The 21,637-nt window shown below is 43.6% G+C and overlaps 1 protein-coding gene across 3 annotated transcripts in view; it reads right to left on the minus strand.

Moving 5' to 3' along the window:
* MTUS2 (microtubule associated scaffold protein 2) overlaps positions 1–21,637 on the minus strand; it is a 308,937-nt gene that overhangs the window by 158,563 nt on the left and 128,737 nt on the right. For all 3 annotated transcript variants that reach the window (XM_083736063.1, XM_083736064.1, XM_083736062.1), the window contains one exon: positions 20,487–20,693. In XM_083736063.1, the coding sequence (XP_083592189.1) occupies positions 20,487–20,693 (207 nt within the window). The remainder of the gene's footprint in view (positions 1–20,486; positions 20,694–21,637) is intronic.

Here is a 21,637-nt window from a genome sequence, read left to right on the forward strand (position 1 = left end):
CCCGCTTGGACGGAGCAAAGCACACGACACTGGCTGCGCCATCGCGGGGTTCACGCGTGTAAGAGCCGCCGCTGCGCATGAGGCTAGGGATCCTTCTCTCCCTCCCTCCCTCGGTTCACCTTTGGCCCTGATCGGAGAGGCCTGATCCCGGGCCATCGCTCGCTCTTCCCTCTTGCACGAGTGACTCACACGCCGCCGCCTCCTCCTCCTCCTCCTCTCCTCCCAGAAAGGCAGGCTGGATGCGGGAGGGTCGCTGCACCTTTAAAGTCCTGCACATTTTCTGCAGTGTGTACAAACACCGAGGTCTAGCCGCAAAGTTAGCAAGCCTAGGCCCTTGTTAAGGTGGGCTGGAGGAGGGTTGGCTCGGAAAGCCGCGTGGGTCGCTCTGTGCGCGCCCCCCTCCAAGCAACCCACGCGCGACAGGTGCTGACTGAGCAAGGTCGCTGCTGCAAAAAAATAATAAAGAGAGCACGAAAGCAAAACCCATGCGCCAGGGGAAGCTAGGCTGGAGGAAGCCGAGCAGCGGCGGTAGACACATAGTCCTACAGATACAACCGGCCCTTTGAGGGTGACCAAACTGCTGATGCGGCCCCCGATAAATTGAAGTTTGACACTCCTGCTCTAGATGTATTGGACCACAATCCACACTTTGGCATACAGTCCCCTTGAAATCAGGAGGGTAGCAACAATTTGTTCTTTTCAGCTTCCTTAGACAAGTTATTTAATCAGGCATTTTCTGGGTAATAAAGTTAGATACTGCTCCAGTTGGTTTTACAGGCAGATTTAATGTATTCTTATTGTTTTAACCTTGCATTCTGTATTTCCGAATGGTGGCCAGTTATTATTATTAAAATAAAAGACCAAACTCCCATCAGTCCCAGCCAGCATGGCTAATAGACAGGGATTATGGAAGGAGTGGTCCAAAACATACAGAGGGCACCTGGTCAATAACAGCTGCTCTTAATATAGCTATCTGAGAGTTTCAGGTGTATTTGAGGGGAAAGGCCATAGCTCAGTGGTAGAGCATTTGCTTTGCATGCAAAAGGTTCTATGTTCAATCCCTGGCATCTCCAGATAAGGCTGGGGGAGACCATTGTCTGAATTGCTGGAGAGCCACTGCCAGTCAGTGCAGTCAATATTAAGCTAGATGGACCAATGGTGTATAAGGCAGCATCTCAACTTCCTTTGCCACTGAGGGTCATGCCCCAGGCTATGATTTTTCAAGTGCTCTTACAAGACATTTATGTTTTAACAAGGCAGCACATGACCTACATAAACCATGACTCAAAATCTGAATGCGAGCAGTCATGCTCTCCCCGCTTCCAGAATTTAGCTTCTGGAGATTTTTCCACCAACAAGAAATGCTCCATTTCTACAATCTGCCCCTAAGCCTACTTGTTTACGACTGAATGAAAACAATAAGGATGCAATCAAGCTCTTTTGAAATCAAGGCAGGCTTTGCAGATGACTTCAAAGGGAATGAATTGCACCCCTTTTCAATCATCTGTATGGAACAGATGGGAGAGAATAGAAATATATCCACTGGAATTTTGCAAACTGATCCTGTGCATGTTTCAAGTATGAGAATGTGAACCTTTCTATGAGTTTCACCAGAAACCGAAAACATAAATTACAGTTAAACACAAGATTATTAACAATATAATTGTCCGGATAATTTATTTTTATTACTGAATAAATTGCTGTCTGCAAATAACCCACCTGGTTCTTGAATTCAAAATGCACTGGTTCAAATGCATACTTCTGCTATGGGCATCAGCTTTGGCATTTACTTCTGCAGAATGGCACTGCAGCAGTTTCCTTTCTATATGGTTGTTGTTGAATTAAATTTCTATACCGCCCTATACCCATAGATCTCAGGATGGTTCACAACGTAAGATTACAATATAAAAACACAAAATACATAATAAAAATAAGAATAAAATGTAAGAGATCAGCTGATTCCCAGAAGAGGGTCTCAAGATGTCTATGCACCTCTCCAAACATTCTGGGCACTGCTATTTGCCTCCCAACAAAGAAGCAGCTTCTAAATGTAATTTCACTTTCTATTGCCAGCTTAGCCATTGACACAAACAGTGTGTTCTCCAGGGTGAAGGTCTATCCAGGAGACCTGTCCACTAGGCATCTCAGAGGGCACAACCCTAATCTGGCTATGGCCCCCATGTGCCCTAGAGTACCTTCTTCCACTCCAGTGTGGAAGCTAATACCTTTGTTGTCTGCAATGTCAGGGTATAGAGACCCTGCGATGCTACATTACTGCTTTTATAGATGCCACCTTTCAGTCAAAATGAAGACCCCAAATTGTCTCACAAAGAATATGAACACAACTGCTAATACAAACAATACAGCTGATAACTTTTTTATAAAAAAACCTTACAATTTCAGAAGTATTAAAAACCAAAACCTTTGTTTTCCTGCTGAAAAGGATAATACTCAAGAGGGGAGGCTAATATTTGGTCCTCGAGATGTAGCTGGACTACAGCTCCCATCATCCCAGACTATCTAGCCTGCTGGTTGGGGTTGATGGGAGTTGGGAGTCCAGAAATTGGCTTCTATTTACCCTGACAGGCTTCTCTGGAAGAGGGGCTATAGCCCCTCTCTGTGCCACTGCTGGCTTCATGCCTAGCTGCTGCTCTCCCGACAGTTGTGTATGGAGTTGCTGCTAGGGCCGTGAACCAGATTTGGCCAGGGCCCAAATCCCAAGCGAAATCAGGCCTATTCAGAGGGCCTTGTTTGAGCTGGATTGAGACAGCCCCGGATTGCTACAGGGTGTGTATTGGGACGTGAAGCAGGAAGAAGAAGAGGGCATGAGTGAGAAGGAGGAGAAACCATGAAAAGGAAAGAGCCCTACCATGTGGCTGCATCTTCATGGGAGAAGGCTGCATTGTCCTCCTTGCCAGGCCTCTCCTCTCCTCTCCTTCCTATTCACCGAAGAAGCACCACACGCAATGAGATCTTAGTGGGAGGATCCGATCTTGTGCAGTGCTGCTCCTCTTCTTCATATGTGGCTTCCATGAGAGTGGCGCCTTCACAAGTCGCTTTCTTTTCATGCAGGGAAGTAATTCATGAAGGAGGACCACAACACATGGATGTTGGGAGTTGTAGTACGCTCCATAAGTTCCCCCACAAGTTCAGCACCCCATAGAGATAGGTGCTGCGATCAAACCTAACCAGCTGAGCAGAAGGAAAAGTATAAATGAAACCATTTACACAGCTACAATTCATCAAATATATTACTGTTTTTAATTGTCAATTATTTGTGTCCTAGGCCACAATACTACGCAGATTCTGTTGGAAGTAGACTTAACTGAAATCTATAAGATTTATTTCAGAGCAAATGTACTTAGGCTGCCCAAGGTAGTGATGGGAATGTTTAATATAGAAACAGCCTTTGTGTGCTTGTGTTCTGTTCTTCAAATTTGACTTTATGTCATTATTGTCTTAACCTTTCATAGTACACAGCTATATTACAAATACAATTTCCAATTCAATAAGTGCATGCCTCTTGAGGCCTGACCTTTAAAATTATTTCAGGCAACATGTAGATTGTTGTTTGAGGTCAATATGAAAGCCAAGAGATGTATAAGTTTTCATGGGCCAGTTTTTCCTTCTACGGTAATTCTGATTAGGCAGCTCTTCCAAATTCTAGGTGTGTGTGTGAGAGTGAGTGGGGGAGCTGAAAAGGAACCAAAAACTCCCTCCCTGAAAACCACTGTCAACCTCCCCACCCCCCAAAAAATACAAAAGAGAGGAAATGGTTTAACCCCCTATTTCACTGCTGCCACTCCCCTTACTTGGACAGAACCTTTGGACTGAAAAAAGCTCTAAATAAAATCATAGCTTTCAATAAATAAATAAATAGTACAGAAACTGATATTGCATGCCCGTGTTCCATGTGCACAAATTAACATGAGATGACTCTTGCTCTTGTGACAAGAACTGTTGTGCCCAGGACCTGCTTGCAGCTTCCCCACAGACATATGGCTGGCCCATAGGAGCCAATTCCTAAGGACCAAGGTCCCTTCAGCCTCCCGATAAAATATTTGAGGGGGCCAAGCCTCCAAGTTAGTAGGCATTGCCAGTGAAATGGTATGTGTTTGCCGTGTCATGCGCTCGATTACATGGTTGGGGCTTAACTGGCCCCACCAATATTTTATTCAAGGTATCATCCCTGCCCGCCTCCACGATGCTGGGCTAAGATGGGCCACTGGCTTGATTCAGCTGTCCTGTCTGAGCACTTGCCACAAGAGATGCAGAACCTGAGCACAACAGCACAGCCAGCCACCCTGCCTCTGTCTTTGAACACCAGGTGTTAGAGATAAGCCACAAAGGAAACCCTGGAAACAAGACCGATGGAAACAAGATAATGTGGCCATATGTCCTGCTTTACAGTGGACGGTCCTATATTTGGAAGCCCTTGAAGTTGCCCATCAACAACTTTAGCTGTTACATTTTAAATTGGCATAGATATACATAAGTTTGCACATGCAAATTATTTGCAAATCTGTGTCTCTGGGCCACTCTAGCCCAAGGCCACAAACTGAATACAGGGCACTCCCAATTTACGTGGATGTTTCGTTCCAAGGCATCATATGTTTAAGTGAAATTGCGTATATTTGAAACAGCCTACAGATACCCTGTTCCACCCCCGTCGCACCTCGTTCCACCCCTTTTTGTGATGTTTTTGGGTTACTTCAGGATTTGGCGCAATGCACACATGCGCAGTCACGCACATATCAGACATACCTAAAATAGTCACTGCTTGTGCAAAGGTAGGGGTGATATTTTGCATTGGCAGTGCTTAGTTTTAGTTATTCTACACTGCGTGTCATTCCATTGGGTGATTTGAATCCATACATGTCCTGAGGTGTGAGGAACCAGGGAAATAAATGTGGGACAGGAACTTGAGGTGCTACACAAAAACACAAACAAGCCTGCATATTGTATTCAAGCCCGAAGCTACCAATTTGCAATGGAATTTATTTCTCTCCTCTCTCGTCACACTATGAAGAGATTTTGTAGTCGTGAGTAAAAATAAACTAGTTTGTTTCTCTGCCATGAATCACATGGAAGTGTTGGGGAGTGAGATGTAAAAGAAAGCACAGATGGTCTGTCAGGGTCAGTGACTAGGGATGAATGGGCCGGTTGGGGATATGGGCTCATCTCTAGCACACCTGTTGTAAAAGCCACAGTGAAGAAACATTGTGAAAGGGAAACCCAATTGTGGATACCATGCCTAACACCCTGTAAATCATAGGTGATATTTGCTCTTGCTCCAGGCTCAATGACACATCTAGCAGCTCTTTGGGAGGAACAGAGTTTTGCCAAGCCGTTATATTGCATTCAGAACACTAGAACTCACCAGCCACCCAGATATTTCATGGTTAAAATCTAGAACTGTGTGACAAAGGGCTCATTTTCACACTGCAAGCGGTTTGGTGCATCTATCCTATGGCTCCATCCTATGCAGCACAGAGGTTAGGGTAGCCGCTTATGCATTTGTCAAAAGAAAGGAAAAGCATCAGCAAATAAGAGGCATCAGCAAATTTCCATAAGAATTTCACATGCTAATTTATATGTATAGTAAAAAAAAAAAAAAAAGGTAAAGGTAAAGGACCCTGGACGGTTAAGTCCAATCAAAGTTGACCATGGGGTGGTGGCGCTCATCTTGCTTCAGCCAGAGAGGGCCAGCATTTGTCTGCAGACAGCTTTCCGGGTCATGTGGCCAGCAGGACTAAACCGCTTCTGGCGCGTGGAGGACCGTGACGAGTCCCAGAGTGCACAGAAATGCAGTTTACCTTCCCGCCACAGCAGTACCTATTTATCTACTCACACTGGTGTGCTTTCAAACTGCTAGGTTGGCAGGAGCTGGGACAAAGCAACGGGAGCTCACTCCACCACGCAGAATCGAACAACCAACCTTCCGATCAGGAAGCCCAAGAGGCTCAGTGGTTTAGACCACAACGCCAGCCGCTCCCTACATATGAATAGTATAAATGCATGTTTAGAAAGAATTACTATCATCTAATTAGGAATACAGTACTTTTCATCATAGTGGGAAGCACTTAGGAAGTGTAGAAAATGTAGAAAGTTGCTTATACCAAGTCAGGCCATTAGTCCACTTAGCTCAGTATTGTCTACACTGACTGGCAGCAGCTCTCTGTGATTTCAGATGGGACATTCCCACTCCTACCTGGAGATCCTTCAGTGAGCTCCATTCTAAGGGCCCTCTCAACCAGACCTTATTTGCTAGTAATGGAAGACCACATTTACAAAAGTTGTCTGATGCAGTTATCTTCCATGCTCATGGAATGGAAGACCTAAATTTGACTACAAGGACAAATCATTTAGAGCAGGGATGGGGAATGTATGTCCCTCCAGATGTTGTGGACTCTGACTGCCATCCATTGGCCATGTTGGCTGGGGCTGATGGGGAGCTGGTTTCTAACCACATTTGGAAGGGCACAGGTCCCTCATCCCTGATTTAAAAGAACTCAAAAACAGTGTTAGAAACAGATATAAAAGCTAGCAGCTAAATGGCACCTTAAACCTAGGTTATGGGCACAACAATGGAATGTCTAGGCCCACTTTTTTAATAACAAGAATACAAAGCTGAAAATGAATGAACTGCCGCTAAAATATTATGTTCACTTTTCACATGGTCTAGTCCTTCCCCTGCCCACCCCCCTAATATTCTTAAGAGGGTCTCTCCTCCAGTCTTCAGAGAGTAGCTGGAAGTGGGGAAGCAGAAAAAGGTCCTCATTTCCTTCCACTCTGCAGTTTTAATCTGAAATCTTAGATGCAGTACTGCATCCAGAGCTCAGAAACTGCTCGTGCTAATGAAATTCCCTGTCACAATGGGAGTTTTTCAAAACAACTACGTTCCATTAATATTGGTTTCACATACAATATGAGAATTTGGAAGTCTACTTTTCAAGTCTACTCTGCAAGTAAAAAAAGATTTGACAAAGAGCACAATTGTGGAAAAGTTAAAATTCCTTAGACACTTGGCCTTTATATATAATGCACTCAGTCAACATTGGAACTATCAAGAGAGGAAGAATAATTTACCCTCAAGGCACTTCCAAGTTTCTAAAAATAATATTCAGGCTCACAGTTGTCCTTTCATTGGGGTAAGCACCTTCAATCAAACTATAAAACAGCACTGTCCATCTTTGCACGAATACTGGGTCTGTACTGTTGACTCAATACAAGACTTTCAGTGAGAGATAAGCTGCTTACAGGAAAATACTCCTTGCAAAAGAGCAACATAAAATAAGAATCTCATTACTTATTACAGAAAAGTGAAAAAGCAAGGAAGTAATTACATTTGCCGAGTAAGGAAGGCTTTGTCCTTGCTGCGAAGAAAACAGAGTTACTGCATATCCACTTTTCTTCAGCAGGGTGCAGTGTACAAATTAATGCTTGTGGTGATTGTTATTAAATCTTCACTGGAGGGCAAAGCCCGCAAGCTCATGTTAGGCTGGTCACTCAGCAGTAAGGAGGACACATGTCGGGCGCATTTTTAATGCAAACTGTAAGTAGTCCAAGAGTTTCATATGAGAAATGATTCTTCAACAGTTTTTGAAAGGAGGACTCAGCTCACGCCACCAAGGTCTTAAACTAATTCCTTTCTGGATCTACTGCAAAAACTGTACTCCATACTGTGATGATATAGATTTGGGGCTGCTTTAGACCATCTTTCTCAGTTTGCTCCTGATTTATGTGTATATGTAAGATGTGAAAGAGGCAAATGGATGGGTGGGAACGCAGTTAGCCTCATTCAAGCATTCAAAGCAGGAACAGGGTTGTATCCAAATGTGTTCTACCTAAAGTAGGCCCACTGAAATTAATGGATCTAAGTTAGTTGTGGGCATTAATTCCAATGGGTTTACTCTGAGCATGACTAATTGTGGCTACTACTCAATGTAATTAACATGCCTAGGGAAGCAGATGCCACCCCTGACTCATACACATTCATTAGAAATTCCACAAAGACCCTAACGCTGGGCAACTCTACAGATGTAATAATAAATGCTTGTAGGTTGGGGTGGAGCTTGCCACCCCCATGCATTCATTATTCCTATGTTTATCATCTAGTACAGGCATAGGCAAACTCGGCCCTCCAGGTGTTTTGAGACTACATTTCCCATCATCCCTGATCACTGGTCCTGTTAGCTAGGGATGATGGGAGTTGTAGTCCCAAACATCTGGAGGGCTGAGTTTGCCAATGCCTGATCTAGTAAGAATTGACATTATATAGTATGGTTGCGGCCCTCTAAGATTTCTTTGCCACCTTAGAATATGCTACATGAGCTTTAAACTGCACACTGCTCTTTGCTATTGCCCCTTGTATGCACAACAACAACAACAATTGCTTTCAGCTCTCTGCAAGAAATTTGATTTATGCCAATCTACAGTTAAAAGTAACCACAATACCTTTCAATAAAACAAAGCCAGGCATATCAAACAATAAACCAACACAGATAAGAACAACATAGCAAGGGGAACAGCATAAAATTGGATACAAATCAGGACAAAGAACAAGAATTACAGATTATTTATTTCCTCGATCACTTACTTTTACTTCACCCTTCATCAAATCATGAAGGTGGCTGATAGATAAAAACATAAAATTGAGATTAAGGGTGAACTATTAACCCCCCCACCGCATCTCCAAACCTGTAGCCCATGCTGGCCAAGGTGGAATTGTTGTAAGAATTTCCTTCTACACCACCTCTTCATTACCCAGGTGAGGGAACAGCTTTTAAATAAAACATGGAACCAAGAGAATTGCAGCAAGCTTCAGCAGATCCAGTTAGGGACCTGGAGTTTATTAGATACTATTGCAATAGGACAGAGCTCAGCTTACCACAGAAGGAAGGCAGATCACTGTCGGAGCCTAAAGCTAGTGTACCAACAGAATCTGGAGTTGGCCAGTGCCATTTTGCAATGGCAGTGGGACCAGTTTGGGATTCAACAGATTCTGCGATGGCTCTGCCTCTCCCTGCTCCATTTTCGGCATTCCCACTGGCTGCTCACAGTGGGGACCCCGCAGGTGCCTCTTCTGCCTGCCTGCTCAATAGGCGGAAGGGAGAGCAGAGTGATGCTAACACCAATCCGCAGATAGAGGCCAACAAGTCTATGCGGAGGGACAACTCTACTCGATCCAATTGTTCCCTAAACTAGAAAAATCTCAAAAGCAAATGAAAAGTCAAAGGCAGCAATACAATTGGCTAACAGCACCCAATTTGCAAATTGCACATTAAATCAGTGCACACACACACAAACACCAGGTGAATAAACATTTCTTCACTATAATCTTATGCACACTTACTGTGAATAAGCCCCATTAAAGACAGTAGGCCAAACTTCACAGGCAACATGCATAGGATTTTGCTGTTATTCTAGCCTGGAAAGTAAGAGTTTCAAAACACATGAGGAGCCTCCATGGGCAGAAGAAGCTTCTTACTATAGACAGTTGCCTTGTGGAAGGCTTTTAAAATGGTGACGGATAAGGATGAAGTTTGAATGAAGAGGATGAAGAGTTTGGATTTGATATCCCGTTTTATCACTACCCTAAGGAGTCTCAAAGCGGCTAACATTCTCCTTTCCCTTCCTCCCCCACAACAAACACTCTGTGAGGTGAGTGGGGCTGAGAGACTTCAGAGAAGTGTGACTGGCCCAAGGTCACCCAGCAGCTGCATGTGGAGGAGCGGAGACACAAACCCAGTTCCCCAGATTACGAGACTACCACTTCTTAACCACTACACCACAACTCATCCCCACTACCTCTCCCTAATGCGACAACACCCCCATTTCCATAATAGTTGAAGACTGCTAACATCATCTGAAAGATAATAGTGCTGCCCTGCCTCCACAAAAGGGGGCCACCACTGAAAAGACCCTCCTCCCTGGTTGTCATCCACCTAGTGTCTGAAGATAAGGGTGTCTCCAAGCTGTTCTTAAATTTCAGGCATGTTCAAATGGAGGAAGCTGGGAATCTGTATCATAGCCTGTAACCATGATGGATTGTGGGGAATGGACCTGAATTTCCTAGGAGTATTTCCCAGCTTCAGTAAATAACAAGCCTGAAACAAGTTACAGAAACATCAACATCTCCCTTACACAGAATTTTCCCATGTTTCACCTGCCCAAAAGCAAGGACAGTAAAAAAAATAATCCAGTGATTTATTCTATGGAACAACACGGACACTGCACAATACTTGTGAAACACACACACACACACACACACACACACACACACTAAACCATAGATCTGGTTCTGCTCTACGTTCCTACATACCCAATACCTACCAAATGCTAGAATATAAATCTCTAAGTTAAGTTACTAATCTGTCCACATAAGAGCTGATAGTACTCTCTTCAAATCTAAACTTGTACTTAGACACTGGGGAATTTGTTTATATAAAACAGTGCACTATTCCCCCCTCCTTCCCTCTCAATTGCGAGTTGAGAACATGTAAAAAGTCACGTGCAAAGAGTCACACTGTGCAAATTAAAAATCTCCAAGGCTGTTCACACTATGCAGCCTGGGTTAATTTTCTCATTCTTGCATATCAAGAAAATGGGGTCATGTTTGGATCGTGCACACAAGCCTAACCACCGCAAAATTATCTTCTAATGATACTGACACCACAGGTACGCCTTAAGGCTAACTACATGGAAGGCAACTTGCATTTTTTCCATCACTGTATCCAGGGGAGCAGCGTAAATGGTTGTTAGCAACTGAAGGCGGTGCTACTTTGGGTGTCTCATGTGTCAGTTCCCAACACTTTCTGATAACTACCACCCAGGAGGAAAATTACATGCAATTTCCCTCGCATTGTATTCACTTTTGAGTTTGTCAGTGGGCACGGACATGTCATTTTCCTACCACTTTGAGATTAAAGCCTACATTAAATGGAAAAACCAAAAATCAAAAGACTGTGTGCCTCATGCGCGACGCACAGTGCTCACAAGAGGCGAGATGTTTATGGCAACATGCAGTCTGGGGTGAGTCCCCAGAGACTGTCAGAGAGCAAGCCTGGAGGAGTAATTGTTTAAGCGGCCATCTCTCAATTTCCCATTCACAGCTAACTGACTTGTGGCAGTTTGCTTCTTCCATTTTCGTGCTGGTCGCCTTCAGACCACCTGGGGAGTGTACAGAGCTGACCTAAATTTCATCTTGCCCAGGCCAAAGTTGCAAAATGATCGTGGGAAAGATCCCAGCTTAACCCACAGTTTGGGAAAGAGCTTGATCTTTTTTCTTTTTCTTTTTGCTGTATTTTTGGTGTGGTTTCTTTGGCAAAATCATAATGGGATCAAAGATCAGTGCTGCTTTAAAGACTTTTCTCGCCCCCCCCCCATGTTAAATTATCCCTCTTTTCCTAATCTTATCTGATTTTTTTAATATTCTTTTTTCAACAGCACTGTATGAACGTTCTTCAAATCATCACTTTTCTGTTCACCTTCCATGCTTTATACTGCCAGTATATAAGGCACAACTAATCCATTTTGAACAGTATGAGACTGAGTGACTAGAGACTGCAAAGTTACAGGGCTTTGCTCTCAACGTGTATGAACTCACAATATGGCATTATTATTATTATTATTATTATTATTATTATTATTATTATTATATCAGAAAGTCATTTGATTTGTACATGAAGGGAAATTGAAAAGTGGAGTTTAGGGATAGGGGATAAATTAGATTCAGTTCACATTTCAAGGTGAACCTACCCAATAGATGTAATAATAACATAAATAAACAAAGCAGTATGTAAAACAAAGGACAGCCATCCTTCAAAATCCACACCTTTCTGAATTCTGCAGTTCTCTCAGCCAAGAAATGGGTGCATGAAAGCACATATTCTACAGGGATAACCCAGCCTCATTTAACCAACATGCTTAAGTCGAATTAACACAAGAAGGGGTTAATACCATAGAGTAAACTGTCCTGCCAGGCTTAGCTATGCCCACGTCCCCACAGCTTGGGAGAAAACAAGTAATCAAGCCTTTGTTCACTCCCAGTCTCCCCGAGAAGTTCCTATACCAATAATTTCACCACTTTAGAAATAAACTAAGTTTTGCTGCCCATGAAACCTTATAAGTAAACTATTTCATGAAAAACAGATCTGCCTATCTTTAGAAAGGATGAGTGAGCTCTGCTCACCTCTGAGGGGAGCGTGTAAAGGGGGGGGGAGGTGTGACCACATCTACTTTGGCCATGCTTTTTTTTTGCTGGCCTCTGGTGGCATGTGGCCTCTGGATGGTGGACCAAGAACAAATACTGCCCTCAGGCCCTTAGCTATCACTGATCTATGGTATCTGCTGCAAAAATTAGGGGGGAAATCAGCCTCTGAGATTTATTAATTGCACAGTTAAGCACACTGGATCTGCAGCGATGTTACCTACTTTTTTGAAATTGGAATTGCTTTCACATTTTTCCCAATTATGAAAACCATGCTTGCATGAAAAAGCAATATTATTAACAGTTTGTTTTCTTCCATGACAATGCATTTAAACATTTACTGCAGGCTAAAAATCCACAGGGCCAAACCATTGGATATGCAGTATTGGCTGTGTCTAACTCAACACCTGGGGGAAGGCATAAAAACAGCACTATCATTTTATTTATGTATCGAGTGTTCTTCCTCAGGCAATATCTGTTTTTCCATCTGCATTTCTGTGCTGGAGGTCCACAGATGAAAGAGGGGTCCCATTGGTTCACATGAATTTAGGTGCCTCTCAAAAATCTGGTCTAGCACATTGTATTTTAAGTGGGATTTACAGTCCAGCACCATCCAGAAGACCACATGTTCCTCAGCCCTGACCTATATCTACTTCCATGAATATATCTAATACTTTTTAAAAATAAAAATATTATTCTTGTCCTAAAAGCTAAAAATCCTCAAGCGGTTCAGCTTTTCTGCATTGGCAAAGTGGTCCCCCCTCCCGCCGCCCACTGATCATTTGGGTTGCCTTTCTCTTTTACTTAGAAATGCTTTGACCTCGCTGTCATATATACAATATGGATCATTGAGGGGGGAGTAATTTATCGTACCAATATAAACACTGATTAATCATCCACCATAGATATATACAGGTGGGCAATCCATCTGAAGATAACAAATTACCCTTGACTCAGTCTGGGTGGTCTCTGTGAGAGAAGGAAGATTGTATCCTTACCTTTCATCAGTATAGAAGGTTTCCTTAACATGAGGTCCTTATTGAACAAAAGCAGGAGGTGATTGGGGAAGTGGGAAGGGGCTGAATCTAGCCTATGCTGTTGAACTGCTGATTAGCTTAAACAAAAATTGCCTTCACACAGCCCCAGATGTTCAACTACATACAGCCAGGTGGATACATTCAGAGGCTATGGACTTTGTTCACATATCTCTCCATTCTAGATTGCAAAAGCTTTTCTATATTAATAATAAAAATAATAAAATAATAATTTTATTTATATCCTGCCCTCCCCAGCCGAAGCCGGGCTCAGCAATAAAAGTAACACAGCATTCTAAAATCAATATTCTAAAATCATTTCAAAATCAAATGGCAACCACTGGGCCAGAGTTCTACGAGGATCACCAAAGGAGGGGGTCAGACTGTGCCTTGGCCAAAGGCCTGGTCTTGCAGGCCCAGCGGGAAGATGTCAAGTCCCACAGGGCCCATGTCTCTTGTGACAGAAAATTCCACCAGATCGGGGCCACAGCCGAAAAAGCCCTGGCTCTGGTTGAGGCCAGCCTAACCTCTCTGTGGCCCGGGACCTCCAATGTATTGATTTTATTTATTTGAGGTCCTCCAATGTATTTATTTTAAGGTCCTCCGTGGGACATACCAGGAGAGGCGGTCCTGTAAGTACGAGGGTCCTAGGCCGTATAGGGCTTTAAAGGTTAAAACCAGAACCTTAAACCTGATCCTGTACTCTACCGGGAGCCAGTGCAGCTGGTATAGGACTGGGTGAATGTGATCCCGCGGCGAGGACCCCGTAAGGAGTCTCGCCGCAGCATTCTGCACCTGCTGAAGTTTCTGGGTCAGTCTCAAGGGCAGCCCCACGTAGAGTGAGTTACAATAATCAAGTCTGGAGGTGACCGTTGTGTGGACCACAGTGGCTAGGTCAGGTCAAGAGCGGTAAGGAGCCAAATGCTTAGCCTGGCGGAGATGAAAAAATGCTGCCTTTGTTATAGCTGCAATCTGCGCCTCCATGGAAAGGGAGGTGTCAAAGATTACACCCAAACTCTTAACAGCCGGTGCTGGCACTAATTGCGTCCCCGCAAGAGATGGGAGTTGCCCCCCCAACCCCATATCGTCCCAAACCAGCCAAAGGACCTCTGTCTTCGAAGGATTTAACTTCAACTGCCTCCCACGTAACCATCCAGCCATAGCATCCAAGCATCTGATCAGTGTGTCTGGGGCCGAGTCAGGATGGCCATCCATTAACAGATAGAGTTGGGTGTCATCAGCATACTGATGGCAGCCCAAACCAAAACTCCGGACAAGCTGGGCGAAGGGGCGCATAAAGATGATGAAAAAGCATCGGGGAGAGTATTGCACCATGCGACACTCCACACACCAAGGAGTGGTGCGACGACAGTTCCCCCCCAAGCGCCACCCTCTATCCCCAAACAGAGAGAAACGAGTGCAGCCATTGAAGGACTGTGCCCTGGATCCCCACATCAGTGAGTTGGTGCTCCAGAACCACCAGGTTCATGATCGACCATGTCGAAGGCTGCTGACAGGTCTAAAAGAATCAGCAGCCCCGACCCGCCTCGATCCAGCTGCCTGCAGAGATCATCTGTTAGGGCGACCAGAGCCATCTCGGTCCCATGACCAGAGCGGAAGCCGGACTGGAATGGATCCAGAGCCAATGTTTCATCCAGAAACCCACCAATTAAATTGTCCGCCATATATTCCAAACAAGAAGCAAGGCAAAGTCTACACACCATTGAGATTTTTTGGATTCTTTATATACCTGAGTGCTTTAGTGAGTAAAGTCACATTTTGCCAGCATCGCACAGAAGGGATAAGAAATAAATATTCTACTGGAATTAGCATTTGCCATTTTGTTACATGACTATCAATTTTATATATTCCATTTATAAATCCACCCTTTTATCATTTAATGACTCTAGGGTGGATTTCAACATAAAACTGAACTTGAAACAGGTTGCAATATATTGGCATTAAAAAGTGACAGATATTGCTTCTCCGTATATAATTCTTTTTTGTTAATATAGTAAAAACTTTGTAAGCTTTCTTCTTCCCCTCTCTTCTTATTCACACTTTTCTTTCTTTTTGAATGTAATAGAATAAAAAAATTATCTAAAAGTAATGTTAAAAAACCAGATCACAATAACCATCACATTAAAGAAAATGTAAAACATCAAACAGAAATTACTACTGAAATCACAGCTGGTGCTTACATTGACATACAAAGCCCTAAATGACTTGGGTTGCAAATATCAGAAGGAATGCCCCCTCCCATGCAGACTTGCCCAGGTGTTAAGATCTGGAGGTGAGGCCTTGCTGATAAGCTCTGCTGTCTTATGAACTTTGTGGGGCAGCAGAACATAACAGGGCCTTTTTCTGTGATGACCCCAGATTGTGGAATGCACTTCTCTTCAAAGAGCATTTTGACATCAGGACAAGATGCATCTTTTTGCATAGGCCTTGAGGTGGGGGACAAGATCAGAATCTCCCTTTCATTTACAGTGTTGACGCTGTTTCTGGTTGCTGTTGATTTGGTTTTGGCCTAGTAATGTGTATGTGTTATATCCCTTACTTGTTTTGAACTGTATGTAACCCACCCTGGGACTGCATGATAAAGGGCAGGCTATAAATGTCAATAAATATTAAATAAAGCAAGCAAACAGGCAATAAATCAGACAGTAACTGGTTTCATTGCATCAAACTCATCCAAATGCCTGGGCATCTTTAGCTATCCCCAAAATTTAAGTAATTAGCACCTCAGAGGTGAAGGCGTTAAAATGACTAGTGCACAGAATATTCAGATTCAGATTTTCTGTAAGCCACAAAGAGCAGAAGTCAATGTGAATGAGAACCTCTCCATAACACAATTATTCAAGAGCAGCAATTAAACAATATATGTTTTATTCAGAACACATTTATTGTCATGCATTCTATTGCCTTACCCCTCTGTTGTTTTCATTGGCCTTATTCAATGAAAGCCAAGTGATTTGAAAAAAGAATTCAGTTCACTAATATGCTAATATCACATATGGTGTCATTTGATGCACTTATATAAGATACACAGTCGAATGCAAGATGCATCGCTGTCAGAATACAAAAAACCCAAGGCCATGCTGTAGTTCTGACAGGAAAGTATTTTTAGGTGTGCAAAAGATGTGGGTTTTGTTCCACAATTCCCTGACATACATTCCCTGTTCAGAAAAATCAGTCTAGCAGGGAGGTGAGGCAATAGCACAGTCTCTAGAGACACCTGAACTGCCAAGGTCTATTTTTGGCCCTGCCACAAATTTGGCATGTGAGAGGAAAATTTCCTGCATGTATTAGAATCCTAAGTGTGCAGAAGGATTCCTGACATATGAACAGACGGCCTGATTTAAACAGGATGTGAAGCCCTTCCAAGTTGACACGGTTTTCTTTTCCAAGCAAAGGCTCCTGTTACTGTGATGCTTCCCCATTTCCCTAAGACACGGCATGTTCCAAGAGCACAGTATTTGCTTTCCTTTGGAAGGTCGCTGGAAGCTCATTGGCTTTTTTGCAATGTTTGAGTTTATCTGCAAGTTTACAGGAGCATGGGTGGAGGGTCGCAATATAAAACACCGCAGCAGGTTGCCAAAGTCCACATCAGATCATCCAGCACCCTTAAGGTGGTTACAGAGCCCAAACTCAGCTTTCTCAAAAGAGTTTTTTCGGGCATGTTAACGCTAACAAATGTATTGCGGCATAAGCTTTTGTGATGTAGGGCCTATTTCTCTACTCTAGCCCATGAATGCTTACGCCATAATGGCACTGGCAACTTCAAAATCGGTTTACTGAAATGCCCTCTACGTGGGGGTACCCTTGTGCTTCATCCAGAAGCAGCAGTTACTCATTTTGAAGTAAAAGCAGCTTGGGTCAGATCCAGAAAATCTTCCCTTGCGCACTCTTTGCTTCTGCAAAAAAAAAAACACCTTCAGGGGCTAATGGGGGCATTTTCAGAGCATGCATGATTGAAAGCGCGTTCTCGATTACAGCTCTGCAGCTGATTTTTCTTCAGCTTACAAGTGGCCAGTTTAAGCATTAAAAAACCCACAAAAAGTGAGAATAATGCAATATTTAGTTTTGCCCTAAATCAACAAATATCTAGCAGCGTGCAAAGGATAGACCATTGCTAGGCATCATCTTCTTTAGAGCAAAAGCTTCCTGAGAAAACTGGGAAAGGCAATTGATTTATTAGCCACTTTTCTACTTAAAAATACCCAAGTGGCACAAAAAAAGCACAATAATCAATAAAATTTACCTAATACAGTACAACAATAAAAGCTCAGTAAAAGCCTAAAGTCAGCTTGGCTGCAAATTGCAATATAACCAAAGCCTAGAAATCACAACCTAAACAAATGTAGCAGTAAAAAAAACAAACCCTAAACACGAAAGCTTTCTGTCCTGCTCCCAGCAGTTTGTGCACATTAAAGGATGCCAGCACCACTCTGCTGGCTCAGAGCCTTCCCTTCCACTCGCCAAACGGGTAGGCAGGTGGAAGTGTCACTAACAGAAAGCTAGGGAGCGGTGGAGTTAGGATCACTCACTCAAACCTGTAATCCTATCTTCCTCTTCTTCTTCTTGGTGTATCAACAAAAAAATCAATTTATTTTTTTTAAAGTCTGTAATCCTATATCCCTGAGATGACTCATCTTTATTTCCCTCTTTTTGGACTTAGCACCGAATTAATCCATGCTCAGTCCTCGGGGATTGAGAGAAGTGTAAAAGTGAGTGTGACCCAATTTTTGTGACCCCACATTTCAGGTGTCTTGAGGGGTCATGAAAACCTTTTGATGACACAGAATTATGATACCGACTGTGTTTTCCCAGTGGATCAACTGAATTCAATGGGACTTTATTCTAAGCAAACATGTGTTGGATTGTACTGTAAATGATGGGACAGCCTCTCAAGCAGCCCTTTACCAATGCCAACTGTCTTAAGACACAAACCTTCCCACTTGCAAGCCATTTTTGGCATATTCTGAATGTACAGTGGTACCTCTAGTTGCGTTCCGCTCTCGTTACGGACTTTCATCTTACGAACGTGGCCAACCCGGAAGGGTTTACTTCTGGGTTTGCCATGTACGCATGTGCAAAAGCAATCCCCTGCTTCACGCATGTGCAGAAGCGCTCAATTGCGCCATGCACATGTGCGGAAGAGGCGCTCTAGTTGCAGACTTTTCGGAGTGCGAATGGCACCCCGAAACGGATTAAGCCCGCAACTAGAGCTACCACTGTATTGTTGTGTAAGAGTGGGTAAGTATTTCTGGTTCCTTTGCTGTTGCTTGAGGCATAGGTGGCCTCTGTGGCAGGGATCTGGACAGGGATAGCCTAATTCCTGGTAATCTCTAGGTCAGATTACTGCAATGTGTCATCCATGGGGCTGCCTCGAAAGACGGTTTGGAAACTTCAGCCGGTGCAGAATTCAGCAGCCAGCTTGCTCACCAGGGCAAGCCAGTTTGAGCATATAATGCCAATCCTGACCCAATTACACTGGCTGCCAGTCAGTTTCTGGGCCCACTTCAAAGTGCTGGTTTTGACTTATAAAGCCTTAAATGGCTCAGGACTGCAATACCTCAAGGTTCACCTCTCCTATGAACTGACCCGGATCCTGCGATCATCATTTGAAGCTCTTCTTCATGTTCCTTCTCCACAGGAGGTCTGGAGGATGGCAACACGAGAATGGGCCTTTTCTGTGGTGGCTCCCCACTGGAGAAATGTTCTCTCCTGGGACGCTCACTTGACGCCTTCATTAAATAGCTTTAGGCACCAAGCTAAAACCTTCCTCTTCAACCAGGCCTTTGGTTGATTAACATTCTATGTCCTCCTAAATGTGTTTTTGAGAGGGGGGCTATTGGTTTGTTCTTGTTTTTATTATGCATTTTGTGTTCTCATTTTGAATTTCTGCCTTGTGATCTCCGGATGAAGGGCAGCACACAAATTTAATAAATTTAACAATGATGTAAGAATGGTTAACAGTTTATTTCCACTAAAATATTTTTCGCCACTGGGAATGCAAGTGTTCGTCCCTCTGTGCAATTCTACTCTGGGCTTGAGATATCTCATTTATGTGGGCTCTGTGCTGTGGATGTACGTTTTCCGCCCTGTCTCTTTAAACCTTTCCCATGCATCCTACAGTGTACGACAGAGCACCAAGATCAAGGCATCTACATATATAACATTATCTTTGTAGTTGCAGCCGCTAAACTCAATATCCCACACTGCTGCTGCTCCGGTTTACCGAACCTACTATGCAAGCGTAAGGAAGTCGTTAGGATCGGCTGTAGCCTGGTTTTGTTTTATTTATTGTAATTATTTTAAAATTAGCATAAACACTGAAAGATTTAGGTCTCTACAGCATCCAAAAGCCTCTGGCACTTCATGGAAGCTGGCACCTTCAATTTGAACCACTTCGAGAGTGATAACAGTTGCTTTGAAATTGACACGGTTCACGCTGAAGCTGGTCTTCAAAGAGAGGAACTGGCATTAGGAAAAAAATTAAAATCCTCCAATCCCCGCTTGTGCTTCTGGCGCACGGCACATGCATATACATCCCATAAGGAGCACGGTCTGCATCATGCGGTTCTTTCGTACTTAATAAAATTAACATTAGCAACAGAAAATAGGATTTGAGGTGACATTTCAGCCAAGGATTTTTCCCCCACAGCTGAAAAGGAGACCATAGCTAAGGGAGAGGGGAGGAACAGCAAAATTCTGATCCTTTTAAAAATCCCTAGCATGGTTTCATTAGCTTCTTGAACCGAGATTGGCTCGCCCCGTTGAAGAGAGATACGGAACAAGAGCAAACGAGAAAGAATAGACTGCTTACTTCACATAATCTTCCCCTGAAGTGCGTGTATTTCATAACTGCTGTGTGCTGATGCAGGACACCTACTTGCACTTATTTACTTACATCAGCTTGGAAGAGGGATAATTCATCAAACAGGTAAAAAAAGAAAACGCAGAACTGTGCAAGATGCCTTTTTTTTTTTGAAGCAGTAAAACCCATCCAAGCAATTTGTCATCCGAAATTATTCATCCATCATTATTTTCATAACATTCAAAGGTAGGCAAAGAAGATTCCGTACCAGCAGAAATGTGCATTGAGGAAAAAGCAACCATTAGAAACATCCTAGTAGAGATTAAATTTTCTCTTTCATCCTCTTCTCTCCTGGCCCCCCCCCCCCTGCAATGAACCTTGCTCATATCTAGAGTGGGAATAATGTTCCCTGACTTACGATTGGCTGTCCTGCTCTGATCACTCTGGACGCTGTCATTCGACTGGTTACTTGAGATTGATGAGACACTGGAGCTCCTGACAAAGCCAAAGGCTGCTAGTTTAGCGGCCGGCAAGCGGGAATAACCAGGAGGGCGAAGTCCAGACTGACATGGCTTCGGAAGGTTTGATTTCGTAGCATTTGGATTCGGGCCTTTTTTGAGATCAACTGGGGGTGGAAATTAAAAATGTTATATGAAAACGTCAGGAAGCAAAAATTGCATTGCAGGGCTGTGTTTATTGGAAACGAACAGTCTTAGGATCTAAAGCAGGCAATTCTTTTGGCCTTTTTCAAGTTGGCATCTTTTAAACACACCACCACCACCACTACCAGTGGAGTTAAAAGCACTAGACTAGAGCTGAGCAGGCGTTTTTCAGTAGAGCTGGAATGGATCACAAGGGTCCTCTAGTCCAGTGTTTCCCAACCTTGTGCCTCCAGATGTTTTTGGCCTACAACTCCCATCATCCCTGACCACTGGTCTTGCTAGCTAGGGATGATGGGAGTTGTAGGCCAAAAACATCTGGAGGCACAAGGTTGGGAAACACTGCAAACCCCCTGCAATGCAAGAATCTTTCACCCAATGTGGGGCTCAAACCTACGACCCTGAGATTAAGGGTTTCATGCTCTGCTAACTGATCTATTCCAGCTGAAACATATAAGGTACTACAATAACTTTGGTTGGTTTTTGTAGGTTTTAAACATGAAAATGAAAAGAATGATATTAACGGTTAAAGATATCCCACACACCCCAGGTGGGTGCTTTGTAGGGGCCTCAGCCGTGCAGGGAAGAAGGTTAGAAAGTCACCCTGATCCTCCTCTCCCCTGCTTTACTCTGATTGGATTCAGAAATGCTGGCTGCAAATAACTTCAGACAATGCCCCTTCCTTAATATATTGTGTGGTATGCTCTCTTAGGCCTCCTGGCCTCTCATGAGACCACTGCTTCTCCCTTGCCTTAGGTGGCTGAGTTGCAATATTCCTTCTCCTTGGTGCCAGGGCTTCCTTTGCCATCACTCCAGTGGCTGGGACAACCCTTTTGTTTTCAGGAGCCAACGTCCTTGTTGTGCTGTGGGGCTGGCCGTGGTCAGGCCACTCAAGTCACCTTCATCGCTC

Source organism: Podarcis gaigeae (genome assembly GCF_964106915.1).
Source record: "Podarcis gaigeae genome assembly, chromosome: 4".
Lineage (NCBI taxonomy): Eukaryota > Metazoa > Chordata > Lepidosauria > Squamata > Lacertidae > Podarcis > Podarcis gaigeae.